Here is a 24,265-nt window from a genome sequence, read left to right on the forward strand (position 1 = left end):
TATATGTCTATGTAAGCTATAAGTCGATATTACGAAATCGTTTTACGACCGGGGTTTTTTAAATTTAATTAAAATACCCGAGCAATTAAACCTAGATACAAAACAATCACTTCGAATAAATGTTCATCTAAAATATATGAATTCATTACATTTTTATAAATTAAAAAATAAATGTTGACATTTATGAATCATAAAACAGATTTGTAATTTTACGCCTTACATCGTAATTAAACGATTTTAGTCTCGATTTGGCACTTTCCAAGAAAGTATAAGTATATTCGATATTTTACTTACGTAATTATTAATTGTTAATCAAAACTGAAACACAAATGAAAACAAATTTGCAGTTACACAAGTCCTGTACTACTCGTATTACATAGGTTGTTCTAAAGAAGCTTGTATTATGAATTAAAACAAGCTCGCTAATTAAATTTTAATTAAAATCTGTAATGGTTACAATAAAATCAGCAAAAACTGGACCGAGCGCAATCACCTTTCAAATCTTATGATTTACGGCCAAATTCCTGGTGCGAACCGTACAATAAGCTCGCTGAAACTTACACGCTCCGCCATTGTGTTACACTGTGTTTGAATTTGTAGCGAACTCCATACAGCTTTTACACCGTGTTTGGTAGTTGGAAAACCCTCGATGAAAGTCAACATTAATTTTGTTTGCACCTCCGAGATTTTAATTGGTATTATTGTGATAACATTAATAACAAATGATGCAACCACAATTTATTGTAAGACGAGTAGAATGGTTTTGTTTTAAACAATCGCTTTATTTTTCCTGCTTTTTTAATATTGAAGGTTTTTTCTTCATAAAAACGAAGTGTTTTTTATATATCTTGGTGTTAATAAACACACAAATGAAGGTATACCTCAGTATGAATAAATTGTATCAAAGGTCAAGATTTAACGTAAATATCAATGTTGCTTTACAAAGCTTTTTCAATTCAACTTAAGACGTAAAGTACCATAATATCTCATTGTACCCAAACAACACCAAAACTTTCATAGCGACTGAAGAACAACAAAATTATTCTTGCCGGTGTCGGAAATCAGAACTAAAATGTTTCCCAACAAATTAAACAGCATTCGAAATAATGACATTGATACTAGCGCCACTCTCACTGGCAGAGATAAGTTTGTATTACTGTATCTGTAGGTACAAATTAAAACGTTTAACATTGAGGCCGTTCATTTCAAAACATAATGATACACCATAATATATTACGCTATCTCTTTCGAGAAGCCATAGAAACGACCATTTCAATTAGAACTCTAATTTTCATAACAATAACAATCTGCAGAGATCCAGTTAAGTGGTTTTGCAAAATCGCCCTTTTAACACGCAACCGTTATTATTTCAATTAAATTATTGAAAGTAAGCAATTATCGAATTAGAAAGAAACCCTACAAGTGGGTTACAAAAGTATTATTTAATTATATGGATTTGTAATCATACACTTTAAATGTTTAATGTATATTATTACTTACATACATGTCAAGGTATTCGTAATTGTTTAATTGGTAAATAGAGGAATTAAGTAACCCTTTAATATAGAAACTTTGTAACCAAATTACTGTAACCAAGGCTTACGACACATGACTACTTAAAAAGTCTACATGAGATGATGACAGGTAGGTTTTTCATGAAAGAATAATCTATTTTATTAGGGTTCCGTAGCCGAATAGTAAAAACAAAACCCTAATACTGTGGCGTCTCTGTCAGGCTGTCAGTTCCTCAGGCAGACACCAGACTGTATCTCGTGAACCTGTGATAGCTAGATATTGATGGTTTTCCAGATTCCTGTTGCCGCTATAACAATGAATACATACAAAAAATAAAAACACTCACACATTTGTCACACAACCGATTTGTATTATATGTAGCGTATGTAGTAACCCTCAGTTGCACAAGACCGACTCGCACTTGACCGGTTTTCAAGTCTTTCCGATTTTATATTCTTTCAGCTTTATTTTCGCCAAGTATACGATTTCCCAAAATCTAACAAAAAGGAGAAAACATTCGTGCCATAATCTATTACAGTCTTTAAGAAACCTTTCACATTGTACACTAAACATAAAATTCGTGCGTATCTCTTTGATATTGCACCACATTCTGACGACATAAAGGCAGACCGTTATAAAAATAGTTATAGTAACATCAACACAATAGGCGAGGACACTCTGACCTGGCTGAAGTCATCACATCTTCTGCTGGGTCATTGTAAATCACTCAACGATTCAACAATAGATTCGGCTCATCATAAATAATAAATAATCGCTGAGCTTTCTACACCGCCATCTATCATTAAGCCGTGCATTAGCATTCGTGAGACGATTCTACACTTCTTCACTTTCACTTACAATTTTCGTTGTCAATTATGCAATTTGGGAACGTCGCGACTTGCTTCAGGAATCATGTTGTATGTTTGATTGATTCATCGCCTGTCAACTGTTTTTAGAACTTGCTTTTTTGCGACATTATTTACTTATGGACTTGTTGTGTAATTGCTGTGTTTATGGACCAGTTTTATAGCCGAACGGTATCGCGAATTAATTATTTGGTAAAGTTTTGTTCATGCGTGTAGGCTTTTTGTGGGTTACTCGTATCTTTGGTTGGGTGGCGGCCAGGGAGTTTATCATTAGTAATTAACGTACTTCACCAGATGCAGAGAAAAGGCGTTTCTTCCCATTTCTCCATATATCCCCATTCCCATCTATGGCCGTGCTTGTGTGAAAAAAACGAGTTTCTTCTACTTTTTCTTCTTCTGGGTTTCTTTAGAGGGTTCCTCTTTTTATTTCCGTATTTTTACTTAAACAACTCCTAAATATTTTCCTCTCAGAATCTGGTCCTGGATTCCGACTCCGCACATTTGGCCACTTCATTAGTATTTCAGTCACATTTATTACCAAAGCATTCCCCTCCAGCGCTACCAACAATGTAACTTTGCACCAATTTCCTATCTTAATAATTCACACGCCGTATTTTACTTTGCCCTTATAAGCTTACACCTAAGTTATCGTGCATATTTGATATTATTTATTATATTGATAACGGCCCACCGTTGCCGGTAACATGCAATGTAACGGAGTAAAATACCTCTGCAGCACAGTTCCTGTCATGTTCCCGTCTTAGTTACCATTTGAACAGCTATTTTATATCGATGTCAATTCCGTTCGTGTTTTATGACGGGTTCATACAGGCTGACCTGTGATGCTCGGCTAACTACACGTCTCAACTGTCGCGTCTCGAAATGTTGCCGCTCTATGTACGGGATTCCTTTTAAATTGCGATTTGTGGATGTTCCTCGTTGAATAAATATACAGTAAATACATATGTAATAAGTTTGTGTTCAAATTTCTTCACTTCTAGGTAAATTCTACTGTGTGAATATTGCTGTCCAAGAAACTACAAAGTAAAACCTTTCGTTCAAATTGCGAAATCTCAAAAAACGCTTCCACTTTTGTACCACAACGTAGCCAATATTATTACTTGTACAAATAAAGTCAGATAATTACAAAGCTTTGTACGGAAAGGTGTAAACAGCGACAGTTTAGTCGCTGGGTGTGAACAAGGCGTTATATCGATCGTAAATCGTGATTCATACGACCCAGACTCCGATACGAAGATGAAAGTTGAGCAGGCGCCTCAGATTTGGCTTAATGGCAACCGGTGTGGTCTCATTCGCGCTAATTACTTCTCGTGTCGTGGTCAGTGTCACTGAGATCACCCTCGAGGACTGGCCACACATCGCGAGATCAATCCACCCGATTGGGAAACGAGACCAATTAAGGGAAATTGTCGAAAACTCGCTTAATGATTTATATACCGACGATATTCGCAATTAGTGAGGTGTGTTAAGTTGAGGTTTTCGCGCCTTCTCTTGTTTTTGTTTTTAAGTAGCCGTTGCGTGTCGTTGTATGACTAACCGATGCTGAATTATTCGTTAGTGCATCTGAACTGACTTGCCCTGGAAAGAGATACATTCCAGCATCTGCCAGTCTGCCTTCATTCATTAGACAAGCACTGATAGAAGAAAAGCAAATAACTTGCCATCGTCTCGCCAAAATTATCTTTCAAGCTGTAAGATCTTCAAAGAAGTATCTTAGCCTTACAAGAAATACACCAAACCTTTTTGCTTGGAAACTCCTCTTTATTTTTCATTATTTCTTTTGTAACCAAGTTGAGAATAACAGGAAAACTGTTATGTATCGATGACCAAACTTCCCACGCGACTTACTATCCGAATAAGGGAAACGAAAAACTTGACTTTATGGCTGGAATACTTTAGCTGGTCGATCAACATTATTACATTGTTGATACTTTGTTGTATCTACACAATACAGAGAATAAGAATAACCCAAGGACTAGGAAAAGACGGTACAATTTATGGCGATTCTTGAGACCGGGAGTAGTCGGATTATTGGCTGATTCGCTCTTCCATGAGCAATGAAAGTTTCGGGCTCTATTAGCTAGTAAAGTATATAAAAAAACCACACGCCAATAAATCTTCTACAATCACTATTCCGCAATAGTTCTCGCAATCCCTTTTTACGTGACGTTTTCGACACACAAGCTGACCTTTCAGCACCATAATTAATTAAAAACAATAAGAATCACGTCGAGATCGCGCGATCGATACAACCCCCCTACTGCACCACTGGCATATCACGCGAAGCCGCGTGCGCACGCGCTTATCCGATATCGCGAATAAATATAAAAGCCAATTGTCCCGATCCGCCAATTAACTTTGCGTGCAAATCTAAGTATTAGTCACTGTTTACGCTAAAATAAATATTTGACCGTGATTTTTTATCCAAAGCTATAAATAATAAATCATTTTAGGATGGAGATTTTTATAGAAGATTAAATTACTATCAGTATATTATTAGTCAGACAACAGATGCTCCATCTAAACTTCTTATTTTGCTTACAAAACTAGGAACATTGGAAATGGCCAAACAGAAAATGGTCATACGTATTCACATACCCAACCCATCATTTATTTACCCAATTTTGGAATACTTCTGAAATCGCCAGTACCGAGGCTTATCAAAAGGTTCATGAATAATTCAATTTTAATCAGGCTGATATTTGCAAGGCCCTGGTGCCGGTCCCTCCTACGTATTTAAATATGGATAACAAACTCTTTACGGACCATGTCGAACATGTCAGTTCCTCTTCGCAGACACGTCTTAAACCACTCAAGACCACGGTTCCGACAAATGGCCGATGTCTGACTATAAAAAACAGAACCAATCGTAAGTCCTGATTAATTATCGTATATACATAAACTGTCATACATTTCTCGAAACCGCCGTAATTGTGAATACATTCCTTGCCCATTAACGCAATACGAAATGAGTTGAGTAGTTAAGTTATTATATTGTTATTGTTTAAGGTTCGATCACTTAAAATGGTATGTTTTAAAAAAAAAATTATTCAATTTAACGGCATAGTATCTGTGCTCACAATTTGTTGATTCAATGCCACCCGATTTGGTAGTATTACGAAAATTTACTTCCACTGTTATTCCGAATATGCGCGGTGTTTTTGCACGTATAAAATCATTGAAGCCCATTTATAATCGTTGATCAAATTTCGACTTAAATGTTTTACATTAAACTTCATTTTTAATTGGATGATTTCGCTTATTGAATCTTGATGTTTTTTGACATTTAGATGCAAACCCTGAGTCTGAATCAGTTCTTAGAAGCTGGTATCGAGCGTTGGCCTCAAAATCTGTCTACAGATAGTTTGCTTCACTGCCCACATAAAAATATTAATATTAATGAGATTTTGTTGTCAACCATAAACCTGGATGAAGCTGAAGTGTCGATATACCTAGCGTTTATTACACATCTATAGTGATGCTTACACGTTTCCCAACGTCGTAAAGAGACCATCAAAGATAGTTCTCGATATTTTCCTTAAAGCCGATTTACATTTTGTAGAATCGCATGTAAAAACAATTCGTTTTCTACAATAAGTTGGAACAATGGAATCGATGTCCCGGTCACTTGTCGAGTTTTCCATACCTGTAAGCTTACAACTGTCTGCGCCGTAGGCGTGACATGCGCATTCATCGCGACAATATTCCATTCACCGCCCAATTATAATAAACACCATTGTTCTCTACACAATAAGGTCTATATTCCTTTGCATTTATATTACCACCAACAATTTAATCCTTAGTCCTTAATCCTGAGTGGTAAGGTTGATTTTTCGCAATCGTAACAGTGAGTATAAGTTTGTGATACGCATTTATCGGCGATTGCGTGTCGTCTCAGTTTTCTGCATTGTGATGCATAATGATCTAGATTACATTTGTGTCTCGAAAGATCAAGTACAGTCGATGTATCACATCGATATATACTCACTGAGAAGATTGTTTATCCTGTCGAATGTTTTATGTGTAGTTTAATCAAAGTATCAAGAGAAAACTTTTCGTTTCGTATAGTGTATGCGTAATCTGGGCAATTATGGGTAAAAGTAATAATACCATCCAATAAACAAATGATCATGTCTCCGTTGTCCCCAACTTTTTATATTCTAATATATAAAATTCCCGTGTCACGATGTTAGTTACCGAACTCCTCCAAAACGGTTCGACCGATTTTTATGAAATTTTGTATACAGAAATATTTGTATCAGCTAGTATTTTGTAAAATCGAGTATTTTGATCATATGAAAGATCAAATATTAGATACTATTTCATCTTGTACTGTTTCTATCACTATAACGTTTAATTGCTTTTCAAACGTGGTAGTATTCTGGTGTAAGATAAACAAAATAACTAGTTTGACGACTCAGCAATTATTTACAATAATAACTGCGTATTAAACTGTCACTCGAATAAATAATATTTTGTTACAAAAATAATTTCTTTGAGCCCATCTGTCGTGTGGTACGAAATTAGAAATCACCTATTTGCGTAATTTGTGATGTAACAGAATTGATTACAGGGGAAATATTAATTAATCATCGCTATGATGCTATGTAGCAATTAATTACTAAAGTCGGTGAACAAAGTTGAAATTATTGACGATTGACAAAATACTGATTGCGATTTAGTTGGTTTTGAGTTATGTCTGTCTATTTCGTAACACAGTAACTAACCTATTTCGGAAGATTCTGAGGCCAGGAAAAAATCGGTAAATAAAGTGTTTTCAATGGTTCCCCTTGTTCATTTAATCCGGGTCAATCCATAGGGACTACTCTCTGAAAAGCTATCACTTACTGTAACCAGTAAAAACCACTGAACTTATGGTTCCTCAATTCTAAACACCTCTTTAGGTTCTAAAGTCGGTGGAGCGGAAACTACGCAAGAAAAGCGCAACAAAAGGCAACTAAAAACAATATCATAAAAGTAATATAAAATATTTTTTATATCTTACAATGTTTTTTATATCTTCTCGACCATGTTTCAGACAGGTCAAGCTTATTTTCCAGTACATTTTGATTGACGCGACTTTTAGTACCGTGGTCGATGACACGTTTGTACCGACATCACTCTTAAGAACACACGACATGTTCTCTCAATACAATTCCACGGTATAAAACTAAGTGACAGGTGATAACGTATTTGCGGTACATCAAATATTATTGCAAAAGAAAGCCTATTCTTACAACCAGCATCTATGAACTTTTGAAGTAGGAATGGTGAGGAAGCAAGACGGTGCGATATACAGCAGATAGTGGCATCTCTTTTCCTCAACGGCAATAGTTTAGGTTTTAACATTTATGTGTGCGGTATCAAACGATCTTTGGTATTGTTGCGGTTAATGTCAAATTTTGAAAGCAAGTTATGTACATTGGTTTTGTCCGTCAATATAATTCGGCCATTAAAAATCATTACGTATCTGATCGAAAATGCCGATGACGTAACAAGTTTTCACTCTGGTCGTCCATACAATGAGCAGTTATATGTTGATACACCGATAGGCCGAACTTGAATTATGTAAAATGAATGTTATATTTAGTTGTAAGTGCCATATTTTTTTCTTTTTGGGATAAATAATAATTCAGACCAATGCATATCTGTGTCTTTTGACATACCTACGTTAGAATTTTCTTTTTTCGAGATTTTTAATAGTGTTTTTCTTCATGGAAATGACATGTTTTGTAACTTTCCTCAAAATTTTGTAATTTAACTTTTCTTTTGCGCCTGTTTAGAACTTACTAGAATAAAATGTGTAATTTTTTTTTATTCATGTTTTGATGTTTTTGTTGCAGGTATGTACCGATTTGCAAACTATACGATGGTGTCTGGTATTTTCTAAGTAAGTAGTACTAAATATCTTAATCAACTCACGCCTATCCACGGACTATGGCTAGAGATAGGTCACGTCCAAGTCGCCATTTCATTCGATCTTCTGTTTTCCGCATCCAGTTCGATCTATTTCCCTTTAGTTCATAACATAGCCTTTCAAGCATAAATCAAATTGGTTTCGCGTATTGTACGCGCTTTGGATATATTATTAAACCCAATGGAATATGTATTAATATTAACAAAAAAGAAAACTTAAGTCACTAAGTAGAAAAGACAGGTAGATATTACAAACAACCTCGACTAAAACCTTAATCGTAACAACCTTTTTTATTTCTTACTAAAAACGTTACATATATCATAATTTAAATTGACTTTATGAATGAATAAACGCTTCATGAATATTTATGTAAGACAGAAGCATGTTGTCAAGGTCAAAATACCAATTTTACCAGTACTTGTTGTGACTGTTAAGTGTTAAACAGGGTACTAATGTTTTATCCTTACTTTGCTTAGAAATTTTATCAAGATTTTTTTAAAAAATCACCTCCGGATACGGATTTTAATCTTTGTGTTGCGTAAGTTTGTGAAGGGGATTTTTACAACCATTCCAGTCGCATTACAAGATCACACATAGCTAGTTGTCCTACGCGGGATCGAACCCGCCGCACGTCTCGCTCAGTGGGTTTGTCCTGGAGACGTAAACCTCTTGGCTATCCATGTTTAGGTGCATGCTTAGGTCGTATATACTAACCATAAGATATTTCAATAAAACACCGAATCGGAAAAACAATTGAATGGCAATTGTTTGAAAGACCGATACGCGCCATGCTTTTACAGTCATGATATGGATATACTCCTAGATGATAATAACGGATAAACAAATATCTATGACATACGCAACGTATGCAACCCGCTATTATCTGAAATCATGATTTCATACGAAAATTTGAACGAAAGGAACACTCTTATCAAACGCTAGGTGTGGTATATGATCACGTAGTTTTTGTGTACGTAGGATCAGTTTATTTGCTCCTATTATTACAAAACTCCAACATCACTCATTCCCTTTTATATCAAGCTATATTCTTTAAATCAGGGCAAACAAAATAATTGCAATTTGAAACCCGTGTCATAATTTTACAATTCGTAAGCAGTCTCAAATTTAGACTCTAAGTCATAACTGACTTTGTCATAAAATAATACTTAATTAATCTGTGCTTATAGAAACTAAGATTATTTTATCCATATTGAAGCTGGGTGTGTTAGTAACGAGATAAAAAAACCGGCAAAAAGTTCATCAAGTGGAAAATATTTACTTTGAAACTGCTTTGAAGCGATACGTTTATTGACAGCCAAGCAAATGGAAAAGATTGGGCAATGAGCTGTGAAACTTGAATGGTTAATTATGTTTTTTTTCTATAAAGCATAACATATTCAAAATTGTATACCTACTTTATAAATTATTTACATACCTCAATAAAAATATAGTTTTTGAATTATTAGATTTGATATTTCACCATAAGCAGAAAAGCAAAGAAAAGAGTGTCGACATGTGTTTCGAGTTCCTTAATTTTTACAAATATAACTTTGCAGTTCAAAAAATGCTTTCGCTAACACTAATGCATGATATAGTCAAATTTTCTCACGCAAGTTTACAAAAATATGACGATTTATGTTCATAAGTTGAAGTAACAACTGATACAAATTCTCAAAAATCACATTATCACAGACCGACTTATTACAGGGCGTCAATACCTGGAATTTTTAAACACTTCTTTTTAAAAGGTTACCACATACCTAACCAACTACGAAGGTGTAATGCGAGCTAAACGTTTTACAGACTCCTTATCAAGAACTCTTTAGATAAAAACGAATTACCGACAGCCTTTATCACTTAATGTCCTCTCTACCTAACGGCGTATACGCAGAGTAGTGACCAGTAACGGAAAGACTTTATTTATATTTCTATGTTAAATAGTACCGTTATTATTTATATCATAGTAAATAAATACTACGTTCAGTTAATAATAAATATTACTTCTATAGAAGAGCTTGTCGCCTGCCGGCTGTAATTTATTCAGAAAATGCATGTTGTGAAATAGTGTCAAGCAAAAACTGAAAATGGGTATTTAATAAAATGGCGGGTTTATTGCGTTATGTTAATGGCTTTATCCGATGATACGAGTATATCTATACATCTTATCAACTGATTAATTTTTATGCATTGCCACGCGTCAGCAAGATCTAGGAGACGTTGCATGGCTGTTGACGTTTGTTTTCCCAAGGTGATGGATGACCAAATAAATTACCTCGCCTAACAAAAAATAAATAATGTAATTGGTGAACTTTTTGTAATTGCAACGTTTATAATAAAGCTACTATCATAAACCAACTAAAAAAATTAGAAGACCACTCAAATGATAATTTGTTTCAAATAAAATATAAAAATTGCGACTGCTGTAAGTATAAAATAGACCTCAAACCTAAACAAAGCACCAGGAACCGTAACAGTTCTATTCCTGATCCCCCGCAACAAAAGAATACAGCCCAGAGTGTCTAATACTAAATACCCATGATATTTCCTCAATAGACAAAAAAATAAACTATCAACACTATAGTTAGGGCGGTTTCAGACTAGCGTTCTACACGCGTTTATAAGCTTGTTCCTACAAGCGAGCGTGACTTTGTCCCTTATTCTAAGTCGCAAGTTCTATGAGAGCGTAAAGCGAAAATTGTATAATTAACGAAAGAGCTGTAGCTTTCGCGAATAATTAAAAAAAACTCTTATGAACAACAGTTCAGTTCAAACATTGAATAAGACTGTAATACACAGAAAAATAAACGCTCGATTACTACCGCCCTTAATAATCCCAAAAAGAGCATTTAGAACACGTGTAAGCGCATGTGCGCAAAAAAACCGCTAGTTTGTATACGCCCTTAGACGATCGTGAGTGCATTTGGTCGTGAGACACGGCACAAATCCGACACCGACCGATATACAGATAGGCACCGTTTAATTGGAGATCACGCCGCACTGAGCACTTTATACTCAACCATTTAAAAGCTTCAATTTGCTTAAACTATTGTCTTAATATGAACGTATTAAGTAATTGGAAACAAGGTCTTTGGATCAATGTTTGTTTGAGTGATTTCTTGCGTCCTTACATATCACCATTGGATAAGGCTATTCAAGTATTGCTTCCTCGTTTAGTTTCTTATTTTTACACATGGATACACAGGTAATAACAGTCAATCATATTAATGAGTGCTAGTCGGAACAGGCAGTTTTCCAAGAGAAGAAATAATTAAAGTATGGATACACCCTCAAATCGACGTCGGCGAATTTCTAACCTAAGCTCAATCTTAATAATTAATCGAATTGTATGCACACACTTATGTCCATTCTATTCACAAAAAAATCTATTGATACACTTGATCTTTTTTATTTAACTACTAATACACATGTTTATTTTACACTTTCGTGTTTCCATTTATTTTACCGGTTACCCCGAACAGTATCACCCATTACATCACCCAAACCTATCTCAAATCATAAGTCTGTAAACTCGAGTAAGTCTGAACACGAGTCATCTGTAAGGTCAGTGATGTAAGCTTCCGCATTTCCCACGTTACGTACTATGTAAATATCAATTAACAACTAGAAATGTTCCGGAGTTACTGTGCTAGCTACATGTACATACAAACTGACTATTAATTGATTATATCAATGCTCGAGATGAGTAAGGGAAATACGGATTCCGTTCGGGCCGTTATTTTTTTGCATTTTTGTTTGTGTTTTATTAGGTAAGATGACTTATTACTGGACTTGCTGATCCATGACTGCGTTATTTTCCGGGTTAAAATTCAGACTAGGTATGACATTTTCGTGGATTTATAAAATCGGTTTATTAGTTCTTGTGATTACCCCTCACAACGTCACAATCTCATAAATTTGCTGTTGCATTTTGGATAAAACCACAATATGGATAAAAATATACTTTTCATAGCTTAACAATCTCGTCTCAATCCAAGCATCCGCTCTACATTTCTTCGTCTGTACGCTCTTCATTATTCACCTGACAAACGACAGTAAAGATTTCATTTTTATTTCTTGAATATTACAGCAAAATCGTTCTCTTATATAATGTTGCTGTCTTCGAAAACGTGCAAATCCTTATTTGAAAGCGATCAAAGAAATCGTTTCGTGGGCTTCTGAAGATATTGCTTTCGCACTTGAAACACTATTAACGTCACTGTAAACCACCTCTGCTATGTTTATTGTGGGATATAACTTAAAGTTGCACTCCAATACACTTTCTCATTGTAAAAACCCTGCACAAATTCTGCACTGAAATGACATAGCTGTAACATAGTCTGTGGGGAGTTACTTTCTGTGGGGACTTTGATTTGAGATCGATTCATTCAAACATTGTATATTACTCTAGGTTCTTTTATAGTCACACTTCCTTCAAATCTATATCTATACTTCTATACTAATATATAAAGCTGAAGAGTTTGTTTGTTTGAACGCGCTAATATTAGGAACTGCTGGTCCAAATTGAAAAATTCTTTTTGTGTTGAATAGACCATTCATCGAGGAAGGCTTTAGGCTATAAACCATCACGCTGCGACTAATAGGAGCGAAGGTACAATGGAAAATGTGAAAACATCAGGGCAGGTATAAATCATAACTTATATCTTCTACCCACGGGGACGAAGTCGCGGGCAACAGCTAGTTTTACAGAATTTTGTTCCTCTCTTATATTCAAAGTGCGATATTTTTTTGGGTATCCCTTAGATATCCATTTAAGACATTTGATAAACAACAGTTTTTAGTCTCTGAGGTATAGTATTTATGCCTCGCAAATTTAGATCTTGTAATACTAAATAAAAATTAAGCGTTGTTTATATTAAAGTCAGGTTACTATTATATTTCTAAATGTGGCAATCGGCAACCAGAAACAAAACGGTTTATTTTTCAGCTGCAGCAATCGAATATGTATTAAATTACAGTAACAGTTTGTAAGCTCACGGGGCGGAGTGAAACTTGTTTATGCCTTTGTTAGTCGCGGGGTTCGATTCCCGTGTCGTGTCGTTGTCGGACGATGGCCAGCGATAAATCGCGGCCGACACCTCCGATACTACAATGGGGAAAGAGAAAGTTCAGGAAATATCACGAGATCGAGACGGGACAAAAATACGCGTAAATCGCGCAACTTTACTTACTGGTCCTCATTACCGCCGCCGTATTGTTTTCTAAATGGAAATGTAATGTCATTGTAATCAGCGGCGACAGATATAAACTGCGAGTTGGGTAATCAAGGAAAACATAAATAGTCTTAATGGGTAGGCAGAGCCGCGAGTAATAACTTTATACTGTCTTAAATAAGACATTATACATGGCATTGTTCGCACTCTCCAATACGGATCAATTTATGTGTGTGAGTGTATACTGGAGTTTTTGTCGGCCCTCACGCGAGGCGGCGGATTTGTATGTGCACCGCGAATGGCTAGTAAATTAACAAGATCACACAGAAAGTCAGGAAACTGTAACGAGACGGAATGCTTCACGTCGATCGGATTCCCTCCATTGGTCATGTCGTGACAACCGGCCATATGAAGAGGCTCCCCGACCAGAACCACATCAGTCCGGAACACGGCTTCATCATTCCAACGGCTTACACTTGATTAATAACGACAATCTACTGACCGGGTCTTCTAGATTCCTATATAATTGTATCAGCTTTCTTCCATCTGTATGGATTGCTATCGCTAATTTCAATCGTTTTCAGCCAATTGAACATTCTTATCTTGTTTATGGAAATAATTATCGCAATCATACGAGTGCAGGAAATTATGTTGATGAAATATGTGATAGCCTACCCATGTATTGATAATATCACGTTTGCCCTAGCAGAAGCTTTGCGCTCCAATTTAAAGAACGGCGCAGGTCTGGACCTTATAAAGGACGTTTGTTTCCTTGTAAAAGTTTCCATGTTTGACCTAGTTAATGCTTAGTAGAAATGATGACATTCATTAAGTTTTTAGGACGCGATCTTTATCAACAGACGCAGTTTGTGCAGAGTCTTATTATCTTCTAAGCACCACAACGACACATAATAACAACTGTGGTCGTCGTTATCTCACCGCAAGTCGTCTCCAGAGCCCTGACTCGTCAACGCGACAATTATTTAAATGAGCCCCGGTGCATACAGTCGCACAGAATGGTACCGTTGGCTCTACGTGATCCTAGTGCCTAGCGGCTCTATCGTTGCCCATCATTATCTTCACATTAACTCGGCATCAGGATGTGGCACGCTTTTGCGTTTCAATAGACGCTACATTTTATGTTTATTGTGTCAACCTGACACAATACTCAGAACGTCGAGAAAGCCAAACAACGTCGCGACTTACATGTCATACAAAGTATTTTTGCTGCAAACGTAAATATGCAGCTGCGCTTTAAGGATCGCCGTCGGCCTCCATAAAAATGTCTCCAAGATAATCTATGCTTTGAATTCTCACGAGAATCTTCAACACTATTTACTCGTGTACGTGAATTCAGGGTTCCGTAAAAGGTTTGAATAATTACAGCGCATGCAGAAAAAGCGGTCAGATTCCATAGCTCGCAATGTTCTGAAGCGCGATGCAATGTGCCGTTTTTGTTCAGGGAGAAAAAATATAGTTAGCCGGAGCGGGGTGTAGCGGTGGAGCCGAGGGGTTGAGATGCGGCGGTGGAGCGCGCCGAGCTGTCCGCTGCGTCAGTGTCGCTGTGCCCCGAGCGAGCAGCGGTCGTGGTAGAGGGGCGTCTCGTGTCGCTCGCGTTATTCACTACACTGTTATTCGCGGTTCGCCAACGAATGCGCACGTGTCGCCGGCTTTGAGCGCTGCATTTATTTACACAGTGTGCACCTGTGACCACGCAAATATTTGACGTGATGTGAAAGACCATTTTTTGGTTTTAACTGGTGTCCTAAAACTCGACCAAATTTGTGTTCGTTCAGACGTGCTTAGTTAGTGCCAAGTTCTGTACTGTGCGTTTGGTGATATCGACGATTCTTAGAGTTTTACAAACTCACTGCATGTTTTGAAGTGTTCGAATACGAATTTCGGCGACAGCCAAGGCGTCAGCACCGAAAGTTGGATGAACGCCAGCATCTCCGGTGCTAAGGTGAGGGAGTATTTTCATTTGAAAACGTATAGGTATTATGACGAATATAGGTACTTAATTAACGTTATCGGGGACAATGTCAGCTTATCTGAAACGTTCCGCCTGTCGCGACTGAATAATACCAGCCTATAATGTTTACAATTTAACCACTTTATCAGAATTTTTCGTAACACTTGTTTTCATTTCAAGAATAACTGATACATAACTGGTTGGAATTACGATACTGGCTCGTATGTCTTTTTCTGTGGTATTTAATGCTTTACATTTTGTCTCCAGTTTGCTCATACAAGTGTCTTGAGACTATTGTCTTCAATTTTGGAACAATGGCCAGATGTTCTCCTAACAACGGATTGTATTATTAATTGCCTCGCTAATAGCACTACGTCAACAGCTGCGACAGTGGCTATTATTACTAATATTATAAACTCGCTTAACCATCATTAATAAACACGCAAGGGTACTGAACGACACTGATAAACCTGCGACGCACGTATACCAAAATAATGTCTATAGGGCTCTATAAGAAATGAATTATCCTCAAATAATTCCGGTAAAGTTACTAAAGCATTCTGAAAAATAGAGTGCGTACAGTATGTGTATCGGTGTAAATAAAATTTTCCGCTACACAAATAACCCTTTATCTGTCAAGTTTTATATTACATTATCATTGCTGTTATCTTCAACTTTGCCAAGGACATTATTATGGAGCATTAGCCTTATCTATTGACGTGGTATTTGCTGGAATATACGAATTACTGTAATACGACTGTTCTAACGTCAATTTTGGTAGCCCGCCAAAATGTATTCAAAATATTTATGACAGTCTAATAACCACAAATCGTAATGACACTAACCTTCCAAACGATGCTCCCAGTCTTACTCATTCAGATCAGTGTTTTGCTAATTTAAATCTAACTATACTCAATCATAAGTTTTTTTTTAATAGTATTATTACTTTCTTCATCGACCCAAAAAAGATAAAAGTGCCGGTGATAAATTTTATTAACTGTTAGAATGTACACCTGGAACTATTGCAGTCAAACAAGTAACACAATCCTAGGAGACCTATCGATAGTTCGTGGCGATAAGAGCGCCGAGACAGACAGTGTGCCGCGGACGTGAGGCAACAACGAAGCCTTTGCCAGCCCGGTCACGTCTGACACACTCAAAGAACCTCCTTCACTCGATCGCTTCATTCCACACGCCATACTCACTAACGCTAGCCTAAAATATTTCGCTGAGCCGAGTGCCGCCACTATCGTAAACAGACACGCATTTCCTCTAGCTCAATGAGCGCGATCCTCAAGTGCCAGAGCCGACTGACTCAGGTACTTCAGAAAATTCGACCTCCCCGAAATAGACCGGTCCGTGTTGGTCTACCCCTGTTATTTTTTGTTTGCTAATCGTCACTCATTCAATTGCTCAGTTGGCCTTCCGCCAGGACACGGACGCCAAGGTTCGGTCCACTTTTACGTGGTCGTTGTATTTGCGAAATGTATCACGTCTCCGGTCGCGACCCGCCGCTAAGTTTAGTGGGCGCCACTGGCAAATTTTATTACGGTGAAAGCATGTTTTGGCGACAATCATTTCGTTTCGGAAATATTTTTGGAGCGTGGCGCATCAATCTAGAGTAGCATCGAACCGGTGATGTACTTTTATTATTTTGAGCCGGCCGTCGTTATGCAGCAGTGATTTTGTAGTTGCTAGTTACCAGCACTGAATTAGTTTTACGAGTACCTACCAGCCGCTGTTCTGACGCGTTCGCTTACATCAAAAGCAGAGCAACTCATTGTTACGTATTTATTATTAGTTCCCATGAACGCTTTACGTTACATTTGTGTATGTTGGTCCTCACTATTCGTAACCTTGGCTATGTGTAATCATAATTACTCACAAAGACAATTCATTTTTTGTTTATTAACAAAACGCATTCATCCTTTATGACCTTTGTTTTAGTGAGTCTCTGTTGATTGTATAGAAAAGGTGCAACAAACAATGCCTAAATGATTGTAATAATACGAAAATATTTTCAATCGATGTCATTAGGCCAAAGAGAGAACAATGTGCACGTAAAAATATTGTTTAATTAATCTTGTCACAACGCTAAAAAAGTGAAGTGAGAAATCCGAGCAGACCGGTCTCAGTGACCTATTCGTGTTTCACTAATCGAACTATGTAATTAGTTACCGATTTAGTTTCACTTTCCGATCCTGCGCCATGTTGGTATTAAGTTAATCCGTGAACAACCTTGAATCCAATTTTGTTTTGACGCCAAGAATTATGTTGACTTGTACTGAGCGCCAAATTAATTGTTGTTTTCAATTTCTTACGGATTAATCAATTCTCATCCATTTGTTTCGGCAAGAGATTTAAGAGTTACAAATATTGGTTAAGAGGTCAGTTATCGGTAAAGTTTCGTTTACGAGGACTGTTCACACGACGATAAAAACCTTTAGATCGGTCAGTCATTGGCATGCACTTCTTGATTTCAGAGTGTTTGATTTAGTGAAGGTCTGAGTCATTGACGATACTGAGCGCATCATAAATATGTCGGCCGATACGTTTCCCTCGCTCGACGATCACTCAGCAAGTCGAAAACAAACGTGGTCCATTGAGCGGGGCCTTATGAATAAATACATGTAAAATTTTATTGTTGCATTGACACCAATATGTCATATGTACGTAAAGTGAGTAAGTAGGAAAAAAAGTGGTAATACGATGAGGCTAGAAAATCGGAACATGATCCGTCGTATATGGTCAAAGGGACAGGTTCTTAACGATTGTCGAAGTCATCGAATAACGGTCATTTGCTGGTAAAAAAGTTTCAGCGTTTCCCGCGTAATTGGCAGGTCTCCGCGGAATGCGGCCTGACGAAGATGTGTCCCAAAAGGAAAGGCCGACAGCCGTACAAGGCGCTTCGGATGCCTGAATTAAAATAGATTTACAATTAACATCACTCCCAGAATAAGGAAAATATTTCTTGTTTAGTTGAGAAACGATCGTATGACACTGACATTTTTTATGTTGACATACAATTTATTGCTAACCCAAATGTAATTATCGGTTTCTGTAATAGGAAATCCATTTCGAATGCAAATCTGGTGTGTTGCAATTTTCTTAATATTCGTCGATATATCAAATTGTCGCCTGATATTAATAGGATTATTCAATGATCAGGTTTATCCTGTCAGTATAAAGGCTGTGGTCTAAGCTGCACTTAAATGGCGTGTAAACTTATCTAAATCATTGTAATTAGTGTCGGGGACTATGTTCTTTTAAGGCTAACACTTCAACCAGAGTGGTTTAACGGTAAACTAATCATAACATTATCCCTGCGCTTTATACCGATCTGAGAATCTACCGTCAGGTCTTAAAGTGCTTATGGCGATTGAGGGAAAGAGACGTCGCTCTACACCGTGCGATGCGCTGTCTCCCTTACACACCTGCAGTATTATTACTTGAAGACGTGGCGGTTATCCTCTGTACCATGTTTGTGGAATGTGTGTCAAACGTATGGGTCTAGGTATCCATGCTACTATGTTAAATAAAATAATCGATAAGGCTGCTCCCAAGTACATAAACTATCTGAGGAATGTGGTTTCTATAAGTGCTAATTGCGGATTCATAATCAATTTGTCAGTACCATAAAAGTTAATAAAGTTCCAACACTATTTCTTCTGGACATTCTTTTATTACATTCTACTTATCTCAGTGTGGTTTTATCGATAGTATGTGGGTCAAACATTCTATTTCGAAAAGCAAACTGTGGTCGAAACTCATCATCATTTCTAAACATTTAACTTTTTCCTTGAAATAGTATAAATTTGATGATTTTCGAAATTTGTTTCTCGGTAACTGCACTGTTTAGATTTAACATACGCGTTGCGGTTTTCTCGGTTTTTGCGCAGAACATCGATTCATTGTTTTTACCATGGATGTTATTAAAGATGATTCCGAGAAAATGATACGAAATTACCACTGAATTCAAATAAACAGCGTTTTATACCTACTTAATGCAATTGAGGTCAACGTATAAAACTTTAGGTCAGTAATAGACTGAAGTTTAATTTTATATTTCAAAGCAAATAAACACAAGACAAGTAAAGTTTCTATTATAAAATCTTCCTCTGCTATTGTCTATATTTATGAAACTTACCTGAATAAGTGTAATAAACTAAGGATCGACGAACTGCACAAACTGCGCATGCATCTGATCAGCGAGTTGCGCGCACGATACATTTGTGCATTTGATCCTCGCTGATCGACGTTACGCTCAGTGCACTCGCATCGAGATGACGCATTATAAATGTGAATAAATTAGAAATCTCGTATTGTGTAACATTAAATGTTACGTAAAATGTAAATAGAAGTGACCGGTATTTAAATGTTCTTCCTTCGTTCATGTAGTATTTTATGTATTATTGAAAGTGAATTTGTTTCTTTGTATATTTTTAATCTAACTCTAAGTTAACGGTAAAAATATACAAGCAAAATAAACTCTTAATTCGTTCGTATAAAAATCAAATTAAAGACAAAATGACACTATTTCTGTGAGCTTGACTGTACTGCGTGTGGATAAAAATATCCAAATCAAATTATGAGAGAGTTTAGTGATGCATAAACATAAACTAAATTATCAATTATAATCTATTGATCCAGTTTTTGTGGGCACTTAAATATAAGTGTTCATATTAAATACTACATCCATATATGGTGTTAAAGTGTGACACAAATAATGTTGGCGCCAATCACAGTTCCACTTACCCAGTTTGGAACCATGAGCCGTGATTATATGCTAATGTTATTAGTTAATCAAATCATAATTAAGAATGAATTTATGGAAGTTTTATGACTTAATTTAGTGTTAGCTTTAGCCACTTTTAATAGATTTAATACTATAATATGAAATTGATTATAAAATGTATTTAAGAAGTCGATTGGATATAAAATGCTGTGATAAAAATAGCACGCTTAGTTGGCATGTTATTTTCCGTATTTACTATTAGACGCACTAGGTTTAATAAACAACGATTTGACGAGTAATCAAATTGGTTTGAAGGTAAAATTATGCTTATTGCTGACGATATTTTAAGACTTGGCAAAAATTTAATCTAGCATCTTGTACAAACGTTTTGTTTGATACTCTGTCTACTCGTCTTCTGAATCGTTCCCTTAATTCTGAGGACTGTGGCTCCTACCTATAACGTCAACCAGTTGCCGTTCATCCTTGACGTTACTTGGGGAAATCTATTATTGACCGATATTTAACTCCTCTCTCATCCTTTTACCTCCTTTCTCATCTAGTCTTACCATTTTTTGGAGTTTCATCTTCTAGGTGTTTTGTATTGAGGTTTCTCTACAAAATAGGAATGTACTGATTCGATCCTTTCGAAACTTCATGCCATATCGTTTGATGTTTTCATCTATAATGTACTTACATTCATTTAATAAAAGCCTTCATACCATCGATATCAAAGCAAAGCATCAAAGAATATAAAGCTTTAAGTACAGCTTTGCCTCTAAAGGTAGTCTATTAATACTTATTTATAGTGATGTTCTAGACAAAAAGTAGTATTCTGCGTGCGAAAGTGTAAGGTTATGTTATGTCCATCTAATATAGTTTTTCATGGCTTTTGACTTGTTTCTGCTTGTTAGCGAGGAAAGAAAAAAACTTGTCCTGGCCAGGTGACCGATCTTTCAAGGAATAATACAGCTGGTCTATACTGGATTAAAGCGAAAGGTGTTTTAAGAGTAATGACCCAGGCTTTTATTAGAGCCTTACATTTAGAACTATTTTATTTTATAGCTTTTTTACGGCTAATATAGCTAAATGTGTTTCGCATTTTCCTTGTAGTGGATTTTGAACAAAAAGTTTACAATGTCAGTCATTTAATATCATCAATTCTTTAGTATTCTCAAAGTTAGAAAGTTGTCATTACAAACGATACATAATATTATTCCCAACTGATTTCAGTTACGTATAAAATGTTTGAACACAACATTTATTTTTATGTGTCTTACACGAATGCTATAAACGTGAATCTAATCTATCTTGCCTATTTGTCAACCTGACATATATCAAAGATCTGCATACCGTCCTTGATATTTTATATTAATAACGTCAAATGCAGCATTGCATTTAAATTTTGGCATAAACATATTCCAGAGCGATTGGCAACACTACGGGTGAGTTATGACACTTGTCTACTAGAAATTTATTGCGACAGCTTGACCCTTATTTTTAATGGGATAGAGATTAAAATCGCTTGTTAATAGCTGCAAGTGGCGAGTAATTAATTAAATTCATTGGTCGTTTTTCCAGCAACAGTTTAGCTACGGGGAAAGAGAAAATTCCTTATTGCGATAGTGGAGGTCTTAGCCGCGTAACTCGCATTCCTTGCCCGATTCCAGTCGATGTAAAAGTTAACATTAATCGTTCGATTTGTTCACTGGATGCATGGTTTAGTGTAAAGTTTAAACTTCAAGGTGTTATTTGTATAGGTATCTACTACGTTAAGGTTTGTATCACTTACAATTAAATAAAGTTATCGTATTCAGTCATACGTCAATAAAGACAAAAACACGACACATCTTAAACAAAAACAGGAATACACAGTTATTGAAAACGTGTCAAACCGTGCATAAATAAACATTGGACTTGCCTTGCCTCCATATTGTTCGGAGCTCGGAAGCTCAGTGAAATCAGTGAATTATTACACTGCATCCATTATTCATTAATTAAGCCACATCGAGGCCATAACGGGCCATCTGAGGAAGTCTTGGACCCAGTATCAACTTACCACAGAGTAATAAGTTAATGGAATACACATATTTATTGTTATTATATTTTACACTCTCTTAAAACAAAAAAAGTCTATGCAAGTATGTACTACTATGGATTAAGTCAATTGAAAAACTTGTCTTTGTTAATGTGGCACAAAAATGCTTGGTTTCACCTACTTATCTTCATTTTGTCGCAGCTTATCACATGAAAAGTCTAACAAAACTTGTATCATTTATTTGTTTATTATTCAATGTCCTTCTTCAATTTCCTTATGCAATAGAAATCTTTGAAGTACAACAGTTATAAGATATGACCATCATCTTGCCGACTGGGACACCGCTTTATCGTTCATATGACGTATTTCCGATAAGCAACTGTCCCGGCCATATTTCTAATGCATTGCAGCATCAATCGCGTCTATCGCTCTCATTTTCATCACTCCATTCGCTTACTGCTGCGTGCTACACATCTTAATGTAATTTATGTATCCAAAGGACGATAGGCGTAGTTGTAACGGACCGAGTAAGATTGGAAGCTAACAAACATTTATCTCCACCTATCTCACGGGAAATTGACTCAAATTCCCTGACAACATTATAACAAGCTTTATATAGACAGGTAATATTTCTCTAAGCGCTAAAGTTATTGATAGGAACTGATCTGTCAAGTCAAAGTCACGTCGCTTGTCAAAAATAAAACATATTCTATTAGTTTTCTTAGCCTAATTTGACGGAACATTGTTAAACACTTTTGGGAGGAAAGGAATAATCTAAAGATGTATGTGCTCTTGATAAAAACTACAAAAATAGACATAAAATTGAAAGTAATGGCTATAGTCCGCCCGCAGAGCCGCGATGGTTCTCCGCATAAATTTAAATTATTCTGAGCTATTTACTGACCTACGAATGCAAATCATAACATTTCCGGCTTACTCTGCTATTTGCGGCGTAAAAATATTGAAGACATTTCAAAAACAAATATTGAACCTTATTTCTAAGGGAATAAATCCCAAAATAAGATGCGTTAAATCCTAATCAGATAAGTTTCGTAGGACTTCTTTCTTTGTTAAGTTATCTTGTTAGAGCTTCGCGGAAAATTATGAGTTTCTTCGAGATTGGATCAGGATAAAAGTTTAGATATGTTTATTTGAGAAGCGCATGATTCTCGTTCTATTTTCGTTCACAGATATTCTTTTGTTCTGAATTAAAATCAATAATCGAACTGTGTGTTAGTTCACGATGTTGATTCAAATTAGAATCCTCGTATTTCCTATAACTTGGTAACTAAATTTTATACGTAAGTCTACGCAATATACCTGGACTACATTATATTCCAGTGCTATCACTTTTACAAACGCAGCGACACTAGTATCTTCCGCATTTACATTCGGATGTTCCACACGACGCGATCCGGTCACGCGCGACACGACCGGCACGTCCGACACGTTGCGTCAATTAGTCGCGTCGCAGCGGGACACGAAAACCGTTACTAGACTTACGCCCAACATTTTCACTCTCCTGTCTTCCATATCTAGGTCTTAAAATGTTCTAGACATAAGCAGGTCAAGTGGAGAAGCAAGATTTATCTCTTATATTGCTATTTTTTTGACGACCACACACGCTCGTGGCAAAAGTAATGGTGGATAGTAAACTTTTGTAATCCAAGTTCAATGCTTCATCAGTAATTCATCTACGTCAATCATTTTTACTTTAACATCAAACATACATACAGTCCAAAGATAAATTTCTGCATAAAATCCATGCTTGAATTGCATTTCATATTATGACTGTATCTCTCTTAGCAGGATAGAGTTTTATGCGCACTAAATCATTATCATATCGAACTTTTGACATGCGTAAAGTATACGCGAACACTAAAATGCGAATTACTTGAAGCCAAGCCAAGTTTTCCAGAAATTATGACTTCCATAAAAATAACTAGCAATACATAACGGTGTAAATTAGTTTCACAAATTGTGAGTTTTTTCGTACTACTACTCGCTTGCCAAATATATATCGAATAGTTTTT

General features: G+C 36.3%; 1 protein-coding gene across 8 annotated transcripts in view; it reads left to right on the top strand.

The window, feature by feature from the left end:
- The first annotated feature begins 12,968 nt into the window (after nt 1-12,968).
- The window catches only part of LOC113504550 (microtubule-associated serine/threonine-protein kinase 4-like), a 135,879-nt gene continuing 124,582 nt past the window's right edge, over nt 12,969-24,265 (top strand). For all 8 annotated transcript variants that reach the window (XM_026886896.1, XM_026886902.1, XM_026886897.1 and 5 more), the window contains exon 1: nt 12,969-15,453. In XM_026886896.1, coding sequence (XP_026742697.1) covers nt 15,427-15,453 — 27 coding nt within the window. In that variant the 5' untranslated portion in view covers nt 12,969-15,426. The remainder of the gene's footprint in view (nt 15,454-24,265) is intronic.

The sequence above is a fragment of the Trichoplusia ni genome, chromosome 22, assembly GCF_003590095.1.
Source record: "Trichoplusia ni isolate ovarian cell line Hi5 chromosome 22, tn1, whole genome shotgun sequence".
NCBI classification, from domain to species: domain Eukaryota; kingdom Metazoa; phylum Arthropoda; class Insecta; order Lepidoptera; family Noctuidae; genus Trichoplusia; species Trichoplusia ni.